The following is a 19,046-nucleotide window of genomic DNA, read 5'->3' as shown; positions in this document are numbered from 1 at the left end:
ATCTAATTTTGGCACAGTCATAAATAGCCACCTCTATAAATAAAGAGTACCTGGCTGGTATAAACATCATCTCTGAGGATCACAACCCTTCATTTTCCAGATGAGGAAACAGACTCAGAGTACTTAAGTAATTTGGCCTAAGGTCAGGTAACTAGTAAATAGCACAGCCAGCTTTCACACCCAAGTTTATCTACGACCTGTGTGGTCTCCCAGGTTCCTTTCAAGGCCTTTGCCTTGAATGAAACAATCTTCTCTGGGAATTTACTCTGCAGTATGAGGTATCTCAGACTCCTAGGGAACAAATGAGTATATTGGGATAAATATGACAGCTTTATTTTAGTCTTTTTTTGTGTCGCTCCAGTGGGCAACACTAGGACCAGGAGGCAGATTTCAATGACCACTTCAGGAAGGTAGGAAGACAGTGAGTTGCGTGCTTCTGAAAATGTTTAAGCCCTGTGAAGGGTGTCTCAGATGACTCACAGTCTTCAGGTAGAGTCGTGAATGCCTGCAGATGCCTATGAGGCAGACCACTGAAATCCCAGCTCTGTGGAATGGGGCCTGGACACTCTTTTCCTTTGGTTCCACGTGGGATTTCTTCTCCTTGTGCCCAGAACATAGCGTGGGTCCCAAAATGAAATCATCTGAGCTGCCAGCGTAGCATTAATCTAAATCTCTGCTCACACTGTGGCAGGACCGTCGGATAGAGGAGCTTACGGGGCTGTTAAACCAGTACCGGAAGGTAAAGGAGATTGTGGTGGTCACTCAAGGTAAGAGCAAGGGCAATCCTATCATTGTCTCTGAAAGATATTCCATCAGCTGTGTTAAATCCAGGGGCGGTCCTGCTAGCAGCCGTTTCACCTCTATTTCGGAGAAGACTCCCTACTGGAGAACAGAGCTGTTTAGACTTTTCTGCATGATGAGAAATTAGCAGTTGTTGATTTCCAGAAATATTACCAAATGGAAGTCAGCTCAGGGCCTTCAGGGACTATCCAGATCACCAAGAATATAAAGCCTGTGAATTCCCCATCCTTGGAGGGTCTCTTATGCACCTTCCCAGGACACACCTTAGAGGCAGCAAGTGCAATTAAACCTGGATCAAAAATCAACTCAGTGCTGTCATTGAGGATTAGAGCTCATCCACCTCCTAGAAAATCTAAAGCTCCGCAGCAGACTCAAAGGGCCCTCTGGGAGCCTTCTTCGAGTTGCTGGGCCTGAGTTGCTATAGGAAGTCACAGGACAGAGAGAGCTGCTGTGTTTTATATTTGCTGCCCAGACTGAATGCAACATGCAAGCAGCATCAGGGTTCTTATGGGCATAGTGGTGCATGTGCCAGGCTGCCTTCACTGTTCATGCCATTGACCTGGGCTCCCATCATAGATCCTGAGGAAGCAGCTGTTTCACAGCACAGGGCTGCTTTGAAGGATATTCAGGAACCTCTGATTCTGGCTGAGCTTCTGCCTCTTCTTGGGAAGAAGCCAAGCCTCTGCCAGGATGTGGCTGACTGGTCACTGACCAGGGCCTCTGCCAGCCCTCACACACAGCCCTCTTTTTTTTTTTTGAGATGGAGTGTCACTCTGTCACCCAGGTTGGAGTGCAGTGGCACAATCTCAGCTCACTGTAACCTCTGCCTCCCAAGTTTAAGCAATTCTTATGCCTCAGCCTCCTGAGTAGCTGGGATTACAGGCACCTGCCTGTAATTTTTGTATTTTTAGTGGAAATGGGGTTTCAACATGTTGACCAGGCTAGTCTGGAACTCCTGACCTCAAGTGATCCGCCTGCCTCAGCCTCCCAAAGTGCTGAGATTATAGGCGTGAGCCACTGCACCTGGCCTCACAGCCCTCTTTTTAAGATCATGGATCAAGCCACTCTCAGGGCTTTGATTGCCTGTAGCTAAGGAGTGAGAAGTTTGGAGGCAGGGGGTACCTTACCTCTGTTCTGCAAATAAACTTTGACCTTGAAATGATCCTGATGCCAGCCCTTGCTCAGATGCCCTGAAGATTCTTCAGAATCACACTCTTACTGTCCCTTTATATATTTCTTAGTCCTTCTTAATGAAGGGGAAACAATGTTAAAATTTTGCGGTACGATTATAGGTTTCTAAACAATTCACGTAGTATGAATTCAACAATTCACTCTTACTGCATTAATGCTTGCAGGGCCTTCAGAGAGAACTCTCTCAATCAATGAAGAAGAACTAGAGGGAGGTTTCAGAAAGTGGAACACTACAAATAAGGGCCCTGAAGAATTATTTAAACAAGAGGTACTGTGTTTCCATCCATGATGTAGGGTTTCAGCAGCTCCTCCGAGCTTGCCCTGAGCTTGAGGGAGGATCTAGTCAGACATGTGTCGGGTACATATCTTGGCAGGTGAATACTTAAATTTAATAAAGTGCCCCTCAGGCTGTGGTGGGGATAGGGGAGCAAGAGGCTGAGGCTCTGGCCTGTGCTCTGGTTGGAGGCAGCATGGTGGATACTGGAACTTTCAAGGATAGGAGTTCTTCTTTTTAATCAGGCTGCTAGTTTATTTTTATCTTTTTTTTTTTTCTCTGGAATGTAAGCATAGACCAAAGGTGGTGTTTGATTTATCTACCACCCTTTCTCCAAGGTCTGCAGTAATGCCTGATACCCAGTAGAATTCAACAAATATTTGTTGAATGAACGAACATGTCTTGCTCATTTAGAGGAATCAACTGCAACCTCTGAAATGCTGCGTTCCTTCCTGACAGATATGCCCTTCAGCCCCTATAGCCAGGACACAGATTTTCCTTCTCATCTATTTCATTTGTTTAAAATCTGGTCCTATTGTATGACTCTCTCTAGACTTAAGCTAGATGCAAATAAACAAAACCTCAGGTGGAGGAGGGGCTTCAGCCTAGGGTCCAAAAGATTCCTGAAACTTCAGACTATCAAACTGAAAAGAATCTTAGTGCTTCAGTTCAACCTTTTTAATTAAGGAGCAAAAGCATCATCCAGGGAGCCAGTTATTGACTCAGAACAAGCACACCAGATTGCTGGCAATTACAGAATAGCGGTGTCCAAGTCTTACTGTATACCTCCATGTGGTCACTGTGATGAACAATCTATCTGGCAGAATCTGGACTTGAACCCAGGTCTGACCACAAAGCCTAGGCTTTTAAAACTATACTGTAATGCCAGGGTTGTTCTTATAGTAGACCAAGAGGATGCTAGGATCTAGAGAAAAGAGGCAGTACTGGAGACTGTGTTCTTTCATAACCACCATTAGCTCAAGGTGGCTCCGCCTGTGATGCTAGGTGCACTACTGAAGGCACAGTGTTGTGCTAGGTGCAATACTGAAGACACGGGACTGTATTCTTTCATACCATCATTAGCTTGTGGTCGTTCCACCTGTAATGTTCTTTCCTTTCTTGCCTTAACCAGTTTTCATTTCTCAAAATTCAGCTCAGCTGTTCTCCTCTCCAAAGCTTTCTCAGCCTTCCCATCAGTGAGAGGGAGCCCCTCTCTCCCACTATTCCCATATTGTGTTACAGGTGTTGGAGCCAAAAGAACATTGCACATTGTTCTGTTCTCCTAATTTACTTGTCTGTCTCCCAGATGTGAGGAGTGCTAGCTCCAGACCTGGCACAGGGCCTGGCAGGGAGTAGATGTTGCTGATGTTTATTGGGTGACCATATCAAATGGGATTCTCTCATTGAAAGCAACAAAATTTGGCTCTGGCTAACCTAAGCCAAAAAGAATTGTTTTTAAAAGAGTGTGCAGTGGCTTGCTGAATGAAAGGAAAAGCTGAAGAACCAAGCTCAGGAAGGGAAGGAGCAGAAAAAGCCCAAGAACCCAGGTCTCAGGACTCTACTGCTGGGATATGAACATGATCTAAGCTCTAGGGCCCAGGAAGGAGAGGCAAGCTGGCCCAGATGGACTGATAGGCCTACCACGCCCCCTTGGCATCTTGAAAGAGCAAGGCATCTATAATGATGTATCCACTATGGCTGTACCCAGGGAGGAAATATCTCCCTAAAAGGAATCATGTAAAGAAGGGGGAAAGATGGTGGGTGGTCCCCAAACAGACTGTCCTCTACCATGACTCTTCTGTCTCTGATGCAGATGCCTCCGAGATGTAGCTCTCCTACAGTGGGGCCACCTCCATTGCCACAGAAATCACTGGAAGCCAGGTAAGAGACCTGGGCATTTCCCCACAGCCAGTGTGCTCTCAGGCTTGCCTTGGGGCTGCCGAAGTGGATGGTGAGGGCCGTGAATGGTAAGCATGGCCACTGCATCCTAGGTGCACCTGCCCATCTGTTGTTAGGGCAGTTACAAACCAAGCCTACCTCTTTTGGCCACAGAGGGGCTTCTCATCCTTCAGGCTGAGGGTGTGGATCATTGTCACTGAGAGAGGATCTGGCCAGGATTGGAGCGTCAGAGGAGAGGTGGCTGCAACTCATCTGTGTCTTACAACAGCTCCTCAGAGCTGAGAGCATCGTGTGATGTGTGTTGCTTTTGTCAGCCTCTGCTTCCTGCTCTTAGAGCGAATTTAGCCCTTTGGCAATCAAAGCTCTCCAGGGATGGCCATGTCTTCTCATAGCAATTGGTCTAATTGCTTTAGGGATGCTTCACAACAATGAACTAATAATGGGCTCACCTCTGAGGTCATTTGACTGCCATCTCTCTTGTTCCCTCTAAAATAAACCTAAATCTAGTTCCCTAGGCCTGCACTTTAGCACACATTTTGAAATTGAGCCCCATGTAAGGGTAACATGGAGGCTTCACTACAAAGAACAGGCTGCCTTTCAGCTAAGGTGTTGGGGCAGATGACCACAAGCATCACAGAAACTCCCCAGAATGGTGCTGAGTCTCCAGAGCCTGCACTCTGAGTCCACTTTCCAGAAAGCAGTTGTTCCCTTGAGCCTTTAGCCCAGAGGAAAATGGTAATGTTAAAGAAGTTGATCAGGCAATCCTTAGTTTTGGAGAATAAGAATTGTGGTTTATGAGTTCACTGAGGGAAGGTCAATACCAAGGAACTGAGACTGACCAGATTTACAAGAGACTAATATTTGTTTAAATGATGACTTATTCGTATAAACTGAGAAATATGACTGCCAAGGAGACGTGGCACAGGTTACCCTTGTGACCACTGGTGGCATTGCCTCTTGACACATTTGGTGCCCTTCTCTGCAAAATAGACCCTGAAAGAACCAAATGAGTCTAAGCAGACTAGATGGGCATGCAGATCCAGAGCAGAGTGTGGAAGGGTCCTAGCAGGTGATGTTCTAGAGCCATGGCTGGCTAATGTGTTCATCTGCACTCTGAGGAGGCCCAGGTCCCTGCTCCCTGGTGTCTGGATTACTCTTAGAATCAGAGTAATCAGTGCCTTTCCGCTCTTTTGACACTGTAGACCTAGGTCTTTTATGACCACACAATTGTCACCTCAGTGCAGCAGAATTGAGTGTATTCTGGCTTTTTGTGCAATGTCAAGAACATTTCATTTGGATTTAAGTGACCCCCTCATGCCCTTGCTAACACATTATTGATCCAGTCTATCCCCCAAGGTGGGCCAGTCTCATTTTGTATGTAAAGGCTATTATGAGAGGGTATTGTTTTTTTTTTCAATGACCTTGAACCTAAGCCCAAGACCACTGGTTAAGCATTTGAAATGGCGTCTGCATGAGTGATAACATGTACCTCCTTCTCATAACTATTTCTTTCTTTTGTGTTTTTTTCAGGGCTCAGAAAAAGCTCTCTTGTAGTCTGGAAGACTTGAGAAGTGAATCTATGGATAAGGTCAGCTCATCAACCTATCCTTAAAGATGACTGAGTTACTTTTTTGGGCCTAGCGTAGTACTGGGATATATACAGGCGGGTCCTGGTCCCTGCCTTGTAGAGGATTTTATAAAGTTGTTGGAGAACCAGGAATTACATGAACATTTTGAGAAAATTAACCAACTGGGTATGGCCCAAAGCATCTTATAGGAAGGACAATTCAGGAAATGCTGCCTGGAATTGATGAGAGAAGATGTTGAGGTCGGCAAAGCTTGGTTAGAGTCTGCCGGGTACCAGCAGGTTTTGGGAAATGGTGGGGAGTAGAACGAGGTAAGGTCAGAGCCATGAGACAGATCAAGCCAGGGAAGATCTTGACTACTAGTCCTATATCCCTGGGGCACTTGGGGACATCATACCGATTTTTTAATGATGAATTAATGTGAATAAAGGAGATGATCCCAAGGGAAGATGTGGGATCTTCAGGATGTTGGAGAGTGAGCTGTTGTAAGAGTCTATGGAGGAGGGTTTTGTGGCTCCTTATATGGGAGTAGCCCTTGATCATGTGGGTGGACCTCATCCCGCAAGGGATAGTAGCAGGCTCTTGAGCTTGGTCATTAGAGACCAAGGGAACCTGCCCCGATAGAGACCCTTCAGTGAGCCTGTGCTGCATACCATCCCTTGGTCTCCAATAATGTTCATCAGCCTCCTTGTTGATACAGTGGAGAACCATAAAGGCTGAAGTTGGCAGGAGCCCTGGGCTTATTCAATGGCTCTGCTCCCATGGTCACGTGTCTCTTGGTTGCCATGGTCATGTTGCTGGCAGCTGCCCAGGACATCTGTCCATGGAGTGGGATGGGGATCTTTCCTGCCGTGGATGATGATTACTTGACATGAAGATGTGGAGGGAGGGGGTGAGCCTTTCAGATTTAAGCAAACAGGTAGTCCTGAGTTGTTGCTGTTTGTGAATAACACAAGTCTCTTTTTCTCCACATAAACGAAATCCTCTTGTTACTCCATAGTGTATGGATGGGAACCAGCCCTTCCCGGTGGTAGAACCCAAGGTACGTTGACTTCGTGCCCCATCGCCTATTTGTGCTTACACTGTTTGCTAGTATTTTAACTTAGCACGTCATAGTTTTCATAACCTTAAAATGTGCTAACTGTAAGGAGTAAGAGGGCAAGAGGAAAGAAGCAACTTTTCTCTCCCATTTTAATTTTATGTGCACTCAGCTATTTAATATGCTTTCACTACCATTATCTGTGGGACAGGATTTATTATTATCACCTCCATTTTGTAGGCTCAGATAAATTAATCTTTAACAAAGTAATCCAGATTTAATCACTGGGAAGGGGATTGCTACGATCTCAGCACACTGAAGAATGTGATAGCTCTCATCCTTTCTGGACTGATATGTCATGGTTAAAAAAACACGAGTGTATACTCAGTCCCGCTTTGATGAACAAGTCATGTTATAAAAATTTCATTAGGACTGATTTTCTCCAGGGAAGCCTGTCATGGAAGAGGATTAAGTTTTTAGGCCAGTGCACAAATGTTGAGCCCATAAAGAAATGAAGATTCATATCATTAGCATTATTTCAGCCACACCCAACGACCATTTATAACATTATATGGAAAATGTATTGTGAGGCTGATGGCATTTCCCTTCTCTGTCCCCTGCTTCCATGTCCATATGAAACATGGAGCTTCTCGTTGCTTTCTGACTTCTGCCTGAGAGGGTCATTTTGTTTTCACATCCCTATGGTGAGTCATATGAGGCATCTCTGCTCCTCCACATCTGTGTAAGAGAAAGATCTTTTCTGCACATCTGCATCTATGTAAGGGGCTTCTCTACACTTCCATATTTGTAGCAGTTGGTGCTTCAAGTGGGCAGCCATTCCTTGGGCCATCTGAACTGGACAGCAAAAGTCTTCTGCCTGCTCCCCTGCCCAGGTGCTCTGGAACACAGGCCCTTGAGCCTGGGGTTGGTGTGGTCCCTTTGTGAATTGAAAGGCTTCCTATGGAGACAGCTGTTAAATCGCTCAGCAGTCCCCCCTCCCACCTCAGCTTCACAGAGATCATTCGCAGGTGTTTCTAAAGCAGACCTGTAAGTGACCACCTCCTCCTTTGGAAACATGCCCAGCTCACAGGCTCAAGGTTTAAGATGCCAATTTGATTACCAAGAAATATGAGTGATGTGGGACTATTTATAAAGGAAAAAATGCTCCAGATTAAAAGATTAATTCTTATATGGTTTTGACCATAATCGCAATCTTATACAACCTCAGTAATTCAACATGGTCACCCCTCTCCCCTCACCCACATACACCACTGTCCTCCCCAGAACTGCTCCACAGGTGCAGAACCGTTCCACAGCCATCTTTCTGCAGCATTCCTAACTTTGGTATCCGGCCCTTGCTTAAACTGGCTCTTGCTTTCTGTGACTGAGAGCTCATTTCATTGTAAGACATCCTTTGTATTCTTTTCTACCTCTGTGAGCTTCTCTAAAATGTGCATCTGCTGATCCTCTCTCTCCGTGTCTAGCCCATGGAAAAAGTCAATCTCCTTTACTTCTGACAGCTCTGGAATTTAAGTCCCTCTTGCCCTCTCTGAGTGCTCTGTTCTCTGTGCTGAACATCACCTTCTCATGTGCATGGATCACAAGCCTTTCCAGCTGCTACTTAGTCTTCTTAGGATCAGCATTAGTTTCTCAATGTATTCTTCAAGTTGTGCCCTGGACCAGACTTGGAGTGTGATATTCTAGATGTAGTCTCACCAGCGCCTGCCTTGGTCTAAGGACTGCTCTTCTAGATTGCTGTTTCTTTAGGCCCTGGGTATGTGATATTTCCTGTGTTTTTCTCCTTATCCACTGTCCACTGTGTGCTAGGCCCTGTGGATATGTTATTTCCTGGCAAACTTGAGGCAGGAATTGTTATTCTCTATTTAGAAATGATCAAACAGAGGTCCTGAGAGGTGGAAGAGAAAGAGCTTTGTCTGAGTTGGTCTGACTCAAAGGCTAGGCCCTTTCCATTCTGGAGTGCTGCTTCTCTGTTCTAATTTAAAGCAGCTGGGTAATCAGTTCTATACTACTCCCTTGGCTGGGGCTTCTGTTCCCCCACAGCCAGGAGGATTGTTCTTTTTGGAGACTGGAGAAACAGAACTGGAGTTGAGCATCTGCGTCATGTCCTGACATTGCACTGCCTTCCACATCAGTGAGTCATTTCTTCCCAGCTCTTATTCTTGGCCCGAGCAGAGCTCAGAGAGTCCTTTCCATTGTCACTGATTCATTTTTGCTATCTTTCTTATAGGTCTGGGCTGCCTTTTAAACCCCATCCTTGGGTTAGATATGTGTTCTCTTTGCATCTCAGCTCCTCAGGGAGTTCCCCGGGTGGCCCACTTGGCTCCTTGGCTGTCTCTACCCCGCCTTGAGGGAGCATACATGATGATGCAACCAGAAACCTGTTTTTGAGAGCTCTTCCCCCCTCCCATATGTCCTATATAATAGGGAGCTTGGAGTCATGTCCTTCAGGTCTCTAAAATTTTTGAACACTACCTTCTCACAGTCAGTGGTTCCTGGGTTTGACTGCATTAGTATAATCTGAGCTAATCTGAGATGCTTGTTAAAAATATAGACATCTGGGGTGTGCTTCCAGAGGGACTGAATCAGGGACTGGGCACAGGAGGGATCTGGGAATTCATGTTGTTTTACAAGTGCCGCAGGTAATTATGAAGAGCAGCCAGCACATGAACTACCATTTGGAAACTGTGGGTCTTGACCACATGTCTGATCATGTCTAATCTTTATGTCATGGGTCATCACAAACTTGAAAATCTCATGGCCTTCCTCTCTTAAGGTTCTAGTTACTTCTCCTCTACCAGCCAGTTCTTCCAGAATTCTTTCAGAATTCAGTTTCCTCTTCCTGTATCTCTCCTTTCTGAATTATTTTTAGGGAGTTATTGTCAATGAATGAACTGAATCTCAAACAATTTCTAGGACATACATTTATAAGCAAATTGAATTGGAAATATATTGGATATTTGGCTTTTAGCTAAGTGGAACTTCAGAAGATGTCTCAGTCACAGCAGCCTTCCATTACTGTTCTGACTTGTCAGTTTGAAATCTATTTGTTTTTCATATTACTTTTCTTCTGGATCTAATCAGGTGATCCACAGCTGATTCCTGTAGTGACATTGCTTCAATTTCTCTTTTCTTTTATTCTCACTTTCACAGTACATTCCACTGTGTTTCTCTCGGGTTTGCAGATTTAGAGGCCATTATATGCCTCTTTACCAAATAAGTGCTATCTCCTTCCTCATTTAATCAACTTGTTTCTTTTGGACCCTTCCATGGCCAGGGTCCAAGCATGGAGCTGGCTGCACTGAGGCTCTACCTCGTGCAGACTATGATCCTAAGTTCCCAAAAGAGCTCTGTTGACATGTAGTCCTCTGGCCCATTTCTTGTGGTCACCTCCCCCAAGAGTGTGTGTATCTTTATGCTTGCCTTAACATGATGTTTTTAAAGAAGCCATGATCACAATATACGGTTTTTTTCTTCTTTTGCTCCAAATTTAAACTATAATTTCTCTTCTGTACCATAGCCACTCTCAGGCAAGATCCATATCATTTGTGCAGTTGGTCAGGCCCTCACAGATATCTGCCCTTGCCTGGTCTGAGTAAGGGTCCCAATGAGCAGAAACACCTCTCTCCTCACCACAGAAAAGCAAATCTGGGAGAAACAGACTAGACTGAGCTCAGTTTCCTCTCTTGCAGGATTGTTATTTTACATATATTTGTAGGTATGTATGATAAAGCACTAGGCAGCTTTTATTAGAATGCCAATTTTCATATCCAAAGAGCTTGCAGAGTCATTCATGGCTGTTAATTCACTGGGTCTCTGAGCACTAGGCCAGACAGCAAAGGCCCCTTTGCAAGACAACTTCACTTCCTATTAGAGGCAGTTGCAGTCAGCCCCAGATTTGCACTTGACTCTGTCCCTGTCTTACTGTGTGGCCTTGGAAAAGTTTCTTCCTTCCTTGGAACTCTGGTCCCTTTTCTCAGACTAGCTAAATAATCTTTGAGGGGTCTTCAAGTCACCATATGTGAAAAATGTCTCTTAGAAAACAGGGAGTTGTTCTGTATCCAAGGATTTCCTAACTGAGGCTGACAGCTAAGTCGATATCTCTCTTTTTCTCTCACCTTCCAATAGGACAGCCCTTTCTTGGCGGAGCACAAATATCCCACTTTACCTGGGAAGCTTTCGGGACCCACGCCCAATGGAGAGGCTGCCAAATCTCCTCCCACTGTCTGCCAGCCTGATGCCACGGGGAGCAGCCTGCTGAGGCTGAGTGAGTGTCCAGTCCTGGTGCTGGTGGCCTCTGAGCAGCATCCTTGGCACTTTCAGTGATTGTATAAGATCCCTGCACCTACCACCACAATCCACAGTTGGAGAATGGTGGGGTGGGTGGCTGGAACAAGTTGTACCTTGGGGTGGTCCCACCTCTAGAGGCTCCCCCTGGGTGAGCTGTTTTCTAAGGTAAGCATTCTACAGTCTCAGCAAACCAGGGTGTGTGTATCCCCTACTTCTTTTCAGCTGCAGCTTTTCACCCTCGTTTCCTCTCTTCTTCTCTTCCTCCTCTCGAACCCCTTCCTGTCCTTCCTAGCATTGTTTTCCCTCCTCTCAGATACGCCCTTCTACCCTTCCTGCCCCTCGCGCTTCCTTCCTCTGTCATTCTGATCTTCTCTCTCCTGCCTCCACCTTCTTCTCTGCAGCTTCCCTATTCCCAGTAGGAGGGTATCATGCACTCCAAGTGGGAGCATTTCCTTAGGCAAATGGAGTCAGTGGCCAATGGGCAAGGGTGTCGGTCTACAGGTATCCTTTCGGTGGGTAAGACCTGAAACCACAGAGGCTTTTGCTGCTTTTCATTCAAAACAAGCCATCTTTCCCCACCAGCAGCAGAAGATTCAAAGGGCCCAGGAGGGAACATTCTGGTCCTGGCAGAGTTCTTCCTGAGGCTCCTCAGCCTCAGCTTTTCTCTGAGCTGGCCTATGCATTGGCCTCGTGAAGGCCAGCTCTGCCGTTGGCTGCAGGAACTTCAGATAAGCCCTTGAATGAGTTCTAGTGACACTCAAACTGGACTCACTACGGCTTCAGATTGTTCTAGTGTGAGCTGAGTGAGCCCAGGCACCTGCACAAGAGCTGCCCGTGACCTGGAGTATTCAGCCCCTGCTGCTGTCCCTTCCTTTCCCTGGGTGTGGATACCTCAGCCTGTCACAAAGGGGCACTGGGAGCACTTGGTCCCCTCACATGAAACCTCCTCTCAATGTCAGTCACCACTCACCCCATCCTTCTCCATGGGATTATTTTTCTTTCTGTTTGAGTTTTTCTCTCTTGCTCGATGACACTCTTTTGTTTATTTCTTTGCTTCCCCGTAACTCTGTTGGGCTGGACTTTGGCCTCTCTTGTTTCTTCATGTGGCTTCTCTGCTTCTTGGTTCACTGGAGATCGTGGCCGGAGTGTCAGTGCCCCCGTATTAGGTACTGTACCCATTCCAGGTGAGATGGAGAGTGAGAATGCCTTTGTTTCCCTACCCTAACCCTCCCCCTCACCAACACTCAGCCAGGGTCCCACTACTGCCTGCATTCCTGCATCTCCCTCTGAGGAAAAAGAACAAGCTCCTTGTTGAAATAATCCACAAGTACTTTGGACCCCAAATCCTTAACATTAAAGACATTAGCTCACCTACATTTGAAATATTGAGCACACTAATTTCTCAGCAAGGAAGCCTGGAGTCCCCACTAGTCTCTGGGATCTTGGTATGGAGTTCTGCCCTGAAGGCAGAATTGGGCAGATTCTCTGGACTCCCACTGAAGGGGAGGGCCCAGGCTTGAGGAAGAAGGGTTCCAGAGGCTACATTCACGTTCATTGCCTTCTTCCAATCTCAGGAGACACAGAAAGTGGCTGGGATGACACTGCTGTGGTCAATGACCTCTCATCCACATCATCGGGCACTGAATCAGGTCCTCAGTCTCCTCTAACACCAGATGGTAAACGGAATCCCAAAGGCATTAAGAAGTTCTGGGGAAAGTAAGTTGGTGCTATTGATCCTAATTATATTGCTTTGAATTTTTCTTTTTGATTGGGCAAAGAGTCTATCTAAGCCCCTGGTCCATTAGACATTGAAACAGCAGTCAGAACAGAGTGTTCATGTTTAAAGAGAAGAATCTTAGATATTTTTCAGGGCCAAGAGAAGGAGAAGTATGAAAGGCACCCATTAAATATATCCAGTTGCCTTTTGTGTCATGTATCCTAGGCACCCACCCATTCCACACACCCTGAACATAGTCTCTGCAGCTACATGGGCTTTGGGACAGACATAGATGAGACTGTATTCTCCCTTCTTAGGAGTCAATCTGTTTTAAGAAATCCTTGAAAAATCTTTGAAAGCGAAGTACTTGCTGACCCAACTGATCCACTTTGTGACATGAGGCAGAAACTGGGGCCTCCTACAAGGCATCAAACTTTGCTTTGACCTTTATGGCAAGTGACCAAATCCCAGAGGCAGGATTAGAATTGAGGCTTGAGTCTGGTGGAGGAGCTGCAATAGGTTGTGATCCTTGATCTCTAGGAAGGTACTGAGAAACAATGCTGCCCAGAGTCCCTGTGCTGGCCTGCATGGCCTTGCAAAAGAGGAGGCACAGTGACTGTAGGCTTTCCAACTATTCCATGACAGTCTCCATGGATTCTTCTCCATGCAGAATCCGAAGAACTCAGTCAGGAAATTTCAACACTGACACGCTGGGGATGGCAGAGTTTCGACGAGGTGGGCTCCGGGCGACCGCAGGGCCAAGACTCTCTAGGACCAGGGACTCCAAGGGACAGAAAAGGTAAGGTTCCCTCCAGTCCATCTACAAAAAGTTGTGTAAAATCCCAGCCAGGGTGGAGTGGGGAGAGGGTGTTTGTTGTCCCACAGCCTCCAGAAATAGAAGCCAGGAATCCTTAGTGCAGAGCTTCTCAACTTGCCCATTCAATATGCATGGACGTTGCTCCATGCATGTATGCTGAGGTATGCTGAGGTAAAGATAAGAAGTATGCTGAGGTAAAGATAAGAAGCTCCCTACAGCTGGAGGTAGGGAGCTAGGGTAGAAGGGTGGGCCCTTGGGCCTCCCTGAGCACCTGAACAGTGCTACACACGTATAACCCATTCTCAGCAGTGGGTTTACACACTAGATGGATAGCCTTGGTGTAGCCAGGAAGAGCACAGATTCTAGAATCCCAGGGAATTCCTGGGAATCGCTGCTCAACCACTTCCTAGCTGTGGGCTTTAAACCAGGTTATACAGTATCTCTCTCTATGCCTTCATTTCCTCACTTGTAAAGTAGATGTCCAAAACAATTGTTTTATTAAAGTTATCGTGAGGATTACATGAGCTACTACATGAGCTGTCTGCCATTCAAGAGTCAACAGCCTCTAGTATATTCGGGAAAGTGAGCCTTGTCTCTTACCTGCCTCTGGGTCAGCTCCATCCTGCCACAAAGACTCTGCAGAAAGATGTTGGTGGAGCTGGCCACGCCTGCCACTATTTTTCATAATCCTGTGCCACACTTTACTGTAGGATGTTAACTAAAGGGGGTTACAAAGGGATGGCACTGGAGTCAAAGTGGGAAGTTTCATGTCACTTTTCCCATCATACCTTAATACAAAAGCATAGAAAACGTTAAACTTCTCCAGAGGTGTCCCTGGTGGAAACCCTCCAGTTACTAGCTTTACCCACTTTCCTTTAATCTCCCTGCTCTGAAAAAGAGTATCTCCCCTCAAACCTGCACAGGTGAATCTTTACTACTGTGTTTTGGGGAAACCCCTTTCCATATTCTCTTCCCCAGCCAAGCAGTCCCTACAATAACATCATCTCCAGCACAATATCTCCTAAGTTCTGAGTTACTCAGCCAAGATCAGTACTCCTGAGGGCCTTCCACAGGATTTGAATGTGACATTTTATATCCAACCAAAAAGCAAAAAGTAAGCTGTAACTCTCTTCAGTTTAGTCCCCCTCAAGATTGCCGTATACCAATGGAAAGTACAGGTAGTTGCTGGTTAAGATGCGTATAATTCAAATATCCGTTCTCAGAAATAATACAGTCTAGATTCCAATTAAGGAAGAAAAGCCATTTCCCTAAATGCATCATATTGTTTGCAGACCTGCATCCCCTGTGGAAGGGAGCCTTAGCTTATTTTGCACATGGATATGATACTCCACCTCCCCAGCTTGCCAAACAGGTTTCTAGTCTTACCAGGTCCTCCTGGTGCATGAGACATGGGACCTTTCCAGATCCATTTATTCTTTGAATGAGTATCCCCAGACTCCAGGTACCTTGAAAAGAAACATGAGAATGTGTAGACCACTAGCTTTTACAGGCTAGAGAATCTAAGGACACAGTCTAAGTAAGTCAGAGACCAATTCAGAGCCCTTAGAAAGTGAGCCAGAGAAAGCTTACCTGTATATTCAGTAATTAGATATTCTAATTTACTTAGCAATTTTCTCAATGTAGATATTACTGTTGTTTCTGATTTATGTGAGCCGAAAAAAAATCAAGCTATAGTAAGCTTGAATGATTCGTCCTTGTTTGAATTCTGGCTAGTTCTTGAAGGATTGCTTCTAGAAGGGGAATCATTGGGTCAGGGTATAAAAACTTTCCTAAGACCCCTCAGCATTGTCCCTAGAGTAGGAGAGCATGGTTAGGGAGCTCTCTGTATTCTGACAGTCACTTTAGGGTATGGGATGACCAGGGTCAGTAGCTTTCTTTGCCAAAGGAAAAAACTGCAGTTCCAGCCCCAAGGCTGCTTTGTTCGAATGTCTTTCTGCTTTATTAACCGTAACAGTGGATGAGAAAGGGAAGAAGTGTGAAGAGGTCCTGATGAGATTGCTTTGTTTATCGTAACGGTGCAAAATGAATTTGCTGGTGGAAAAGAAAGGCCTTTATAACTCTCAAGTAGAAATTTGATATATGTTAATGTCCCCTGGTAATATTTATAATTTCTAGATATTAATATTTAGGTGTAGCTTTAAAACTGTTGTTGCTAGTATTCTTTAGGAAAAGTACTTTGTTACTGAAAGCCTCCAGCCCCAACCATGTTTTGTTCAATAAAACAATTGATTTTTAAAAAAATATGAGAATTGATAACATTGCGTAGGCACTTTCTTTCAGATTATGGATGAACACATTTTATTTGCTTTCTTCTCCCAGGTAAAGTTTTACAGAGTTACATTCCAGTCAGCGCTGCTGGACAGAGTGCGCCTATTACACCCACATCCTTGTCAGCATTAAGTATTTACATTTTTCTTTTTCAAAGTTTTCTACTTTTATGAAACTCCAAATTTCCTTTTTATTGGTAATTTAGTTTTCATGTTTGTCATTTTAATTCTTTTGTGAATTATCTGCATTTTTGTTCATTATTAATGTATTTCTTATAGATTTCTAACTGTTCTCTATTAAGATATTAAGTCATGTCTAATAATTGTGACATAGTATTTTTAGGTTTGTGGCAGAATTTTACTTTTGTTCCTGATACTTTGATACATGGAATTTTTATGTTGATCTAGAATTAGGTTTATCCACTTTGTGAATTCTTTCATTTTGTTTTAAATTTTTTCTGTGATTTTTAAAAACTTTGAATAATCCATTTAGGAATTATTTTAGTTTGTGAGTTTATTATGAGTTACTGTTTTTGAGAAAAAGGCAGTAAAGTATAATGTTTAAGGCAAACAGGGTCTAGAGCCACATGGCTGGATCCCATCTTTGCAGAGTGTTTTTTTCCTGAGTTGATCTACTGAGTGTATTGCCCTTCAGGATTCCAGGTTTGGGAGAGGTCCCCAGTCCTACTGCTCCCCTACCTTGGACCCCTTTTTGTTTCCTTTTCCTACACGCATAATGAGTCAGATTCATCATGAATGTAAAGATGCTTAAGCTTCAGGGACCCTCCTTTGTACGGAGCCCTTCCAGGGTCCAGAGAGAGTCTGATCATAGTGTTAACAGGGCCAGGTGTTTTGAAAATTTTGCATAAAAGAGGTATTTTAAATACAACCAGTTTTAAGACTGCTGACTCTTTTTACTGCAACTTTCCCTTGATCTATGCTTTTCCTTATAACAGATGGTGTTAGGGCAGCTGTGGGGATTCTGGGGGACTTGTTAAGGGGAAGTCAGCCTGAGGATACATGTAGTTTGGGTTTAGGGTGGGATGTGTGTGTTTGTGGTTTGCAGTCACTGCATGTTTAGTTTAGTTAGGTTTAACTCACTAGCTTTCCTACTGCACAAATGGCTTCCAGGATTTCTTCTACTTCCCATTGTGCCGATTCGCTCAGTGCTCTGTACTCACTTATGAACTGTACAATTATAAATGTGCCACGTGCTCTCCCCCTACCATGAGAAGAGCATATTTGAGAAATCTCAGCTACATCATTTGAAGTGCAATTTGAAAAGATGTTTTGGAATGTGTCAACAAAACAAATGGTTTGGCTATATATGAAGGGCATCTTCTCTGTCATCTCCAAATTATTTCCCAGCGTGTTCAGTGGTGCCCTGGCTGAGGTGGGCGATGCTGGCACTGAGAGGAGCTGAGGAGGAGGTGCAGAAGCTGGGTCTGATTCTGTGTGAACACTTCAAGGTTTAGGAGGGAGGAGAGGATTCACAAAACAAAAAATGGGAAGACTACTGGAGATGAGGCCCAGAGCTCTAGGTGGTTTTGAAAAGGTCAATAGGACAGAGGTTTTCCAATTATGATCTCAAAAACACTTATTTCCCCTTCAGAGCTGAAATGTTAGGTTCACAAAGACTAAGCAAAAAATAAAAGTTAAAAAATTTAAAAAAGAACTGAAAGGTCCCTTAGATATGTTTGTTTTTCCCACTTCCAAGAAACAAGGAAACAAATGAAATAAAAACCAAATAGAATATAAAACAAAAGTGATAAAATGAACATTGAAATTTGAGAGAAATTACTTTCTTACATTAAAAAACAAATTATAAACAAAAAATCCAGATCATACCAAAAGCATAATTTGCTAAGAGCAAGAGGTAAGTTTTAAACAAAAAATGTGAATAGCCTTCTAGATTGTTGTTCATATAAGATGAATGATATGAACCCACTGGGAAAAGGTTGAAATTTCTTGCTGAGTTTACATGATATACTGACAGTGACAAAGATAACATAAAACTCATGTACTGCCACAAGGACATAGACAACACATGAGTTAAATGAATACTGTCAATTCAAAGAATGTTTAAGATTAGCCATAGCATTAGAAAACTTGAATGCATTATAGTTTTACAACTTACATATAAAAGACATTTGATAGAGGCCTTTCTAAATTTAAATGATTCTAAAAATGTACATGACCATACCGTTATAAATTGTGAGACAAAACTTTTTAACTATTATCATAAAAGATAAATATTGATCAGGTTAGAAGACTAAATCAACCATCTGTTGTCATAGAAAATATTATAAAGTTGTGGACGTATAAAGAAGCAGTCAAAGAGTATCCACCCAAAATATGAGAGTCAAAAAGTACTATAGCTGGATACAGTGGCTCAGACCTGTAGTCCCAGCTACTTGGGAGGAGGCAGGAGGATTGCTTGAGCCCAGGAGTTCAAGGCTGTAATAAGCTATGATTACATCACTATACACTCCAGCCTGGGCAGCAGAGCCAGACCCCATCTCTAAAAATAATTAATTACTAAAACCCTGTCTCTAAAATAAATACCCCATCTCTGAAATAACAAATACCCTGTCTCAAAAAAGAATCAAACTATAGAGGTATCTCTAAATACCCCATCTCTGAAATAACAAATACCCTGTCTCAAAAAAGAATCAAACTATAGAGGTATCTCAAGCTTTTATATAATAAAATATTTCTACATTTTGTGATTTTTTTCAGTTTTGCAAAACTTGCAATTTTTGTGGCTTGTTTTCTAATTCTAAATATTCCCTTTGTTTCTAATTACATGTTCAAATTTTATACTTTTTTTGAAGAGAAAATTTGTAAGTTCCAGGCCTCGTAAAACATTTTCAGGACCCATGAAAGTCCAGGTTCCAGATTATGATTGATCAGTCCCTGCCACAGGGTATACATCATCTCTAGCATTTGTTCTAAAATGGGGCATTCTTATCATGCTTATCCTTTAAGGAATTCCCTCACTTTAAGAACAGCTCAACCAGGCATTTAAAAAAAATATGTTTTAATCTAGTATGTTAGGGCTACTTTGAAGGACTCTTTCTGGTCTTTGAAGGAATATCTAATCTTCAATATTCTATAAATCCTCAT

At 43.9% G+C, this 19,046-nt stretch overlaps 1 protein-coding gene and 1 long non-coding RNA gene across 15 annotated transcripts in view; one reads left to right on the top strand and one right to left on the bottom strand.

The window, feature by feature from the left end:
* Positions 1-19,046, top strand: part of LOC105488720 (PPFIA binding protein 2) — a 143,918-nt gene that overhangs the window by 114,526 nt on the left and 10,346 nt on the right. For 8 of the 14 annotated variants that reach the window (XM_011753053.3, XM_011753057.3, XM_011753045.3 and 5 more), the window contains 9 exons: positions 692-767; positions 2,157-2,260; positions 4,080-4,147; positions 5,696-5,753; positions 6,752-6,793; positions 10,937-11,075; positions 12,232-12,264; positions 12,673-12,814; positions 13,486-13,614. In XM_011753053.3, the coding sequence (XP_011751355.1) occupies positions 692-767; positions 2,157-2,260; positions 4,080-4,147; positions 5,696-5,753; positions 6,752-6,793; positions 10,937-11,075; positions 12,232-12,264; positions 12,673-12,814; positions 13,486-13,614 (791 nt within the window). The remainder of the gene's footprint in view (positions 1-691; positions 768-2,156; positions 2,261-4,079; positions 4,148-5,695; positions 5,754-6,751; positions 6,794-10,936; positions 11,076-12,231; positions 12,265-12,672; positions 12,815-13,485; positions 13,615-19,046) is intronic. The other 6 variants (XM_011753047.3, XM_024795008.2, XM_071075144.1 and 3 more) reach the window with 1 other exon arrangement.
* On the bottom strand, positions 762-4,442 carry LOC139357518 (uncharacterized). Its single transcript, XR_011610869.1, has 3 exons — positions 4,304-4,442; positions 1,929-2,047; positions 762-882 (listed from the first exon to the last, which is right to left on the bottom strand). It is a non-coding gene; the product is annotated as an uncharacterized lncRNA (long non-coding RNA).

The sequence above is a fragment of the Macaca nemestrina genome, chromosome 12, assembly GCF_043159975.1.
Source record: "Macaca nemestrina isolate mMacNem1 chromosome 12, mMacNem.hap1, whole genome shotgun sequence".
NCBI lineage: Eukaryota > Metazoa > Chordata > Mammalia > Primates > Cercopithecidae > Macaca > Macaca nemestrina.
The sequence above is the reverse complement of the archived record's forward strand: the minus strand, read 5'-3'. Positions and strand labels throughout refer to the sequence as shown.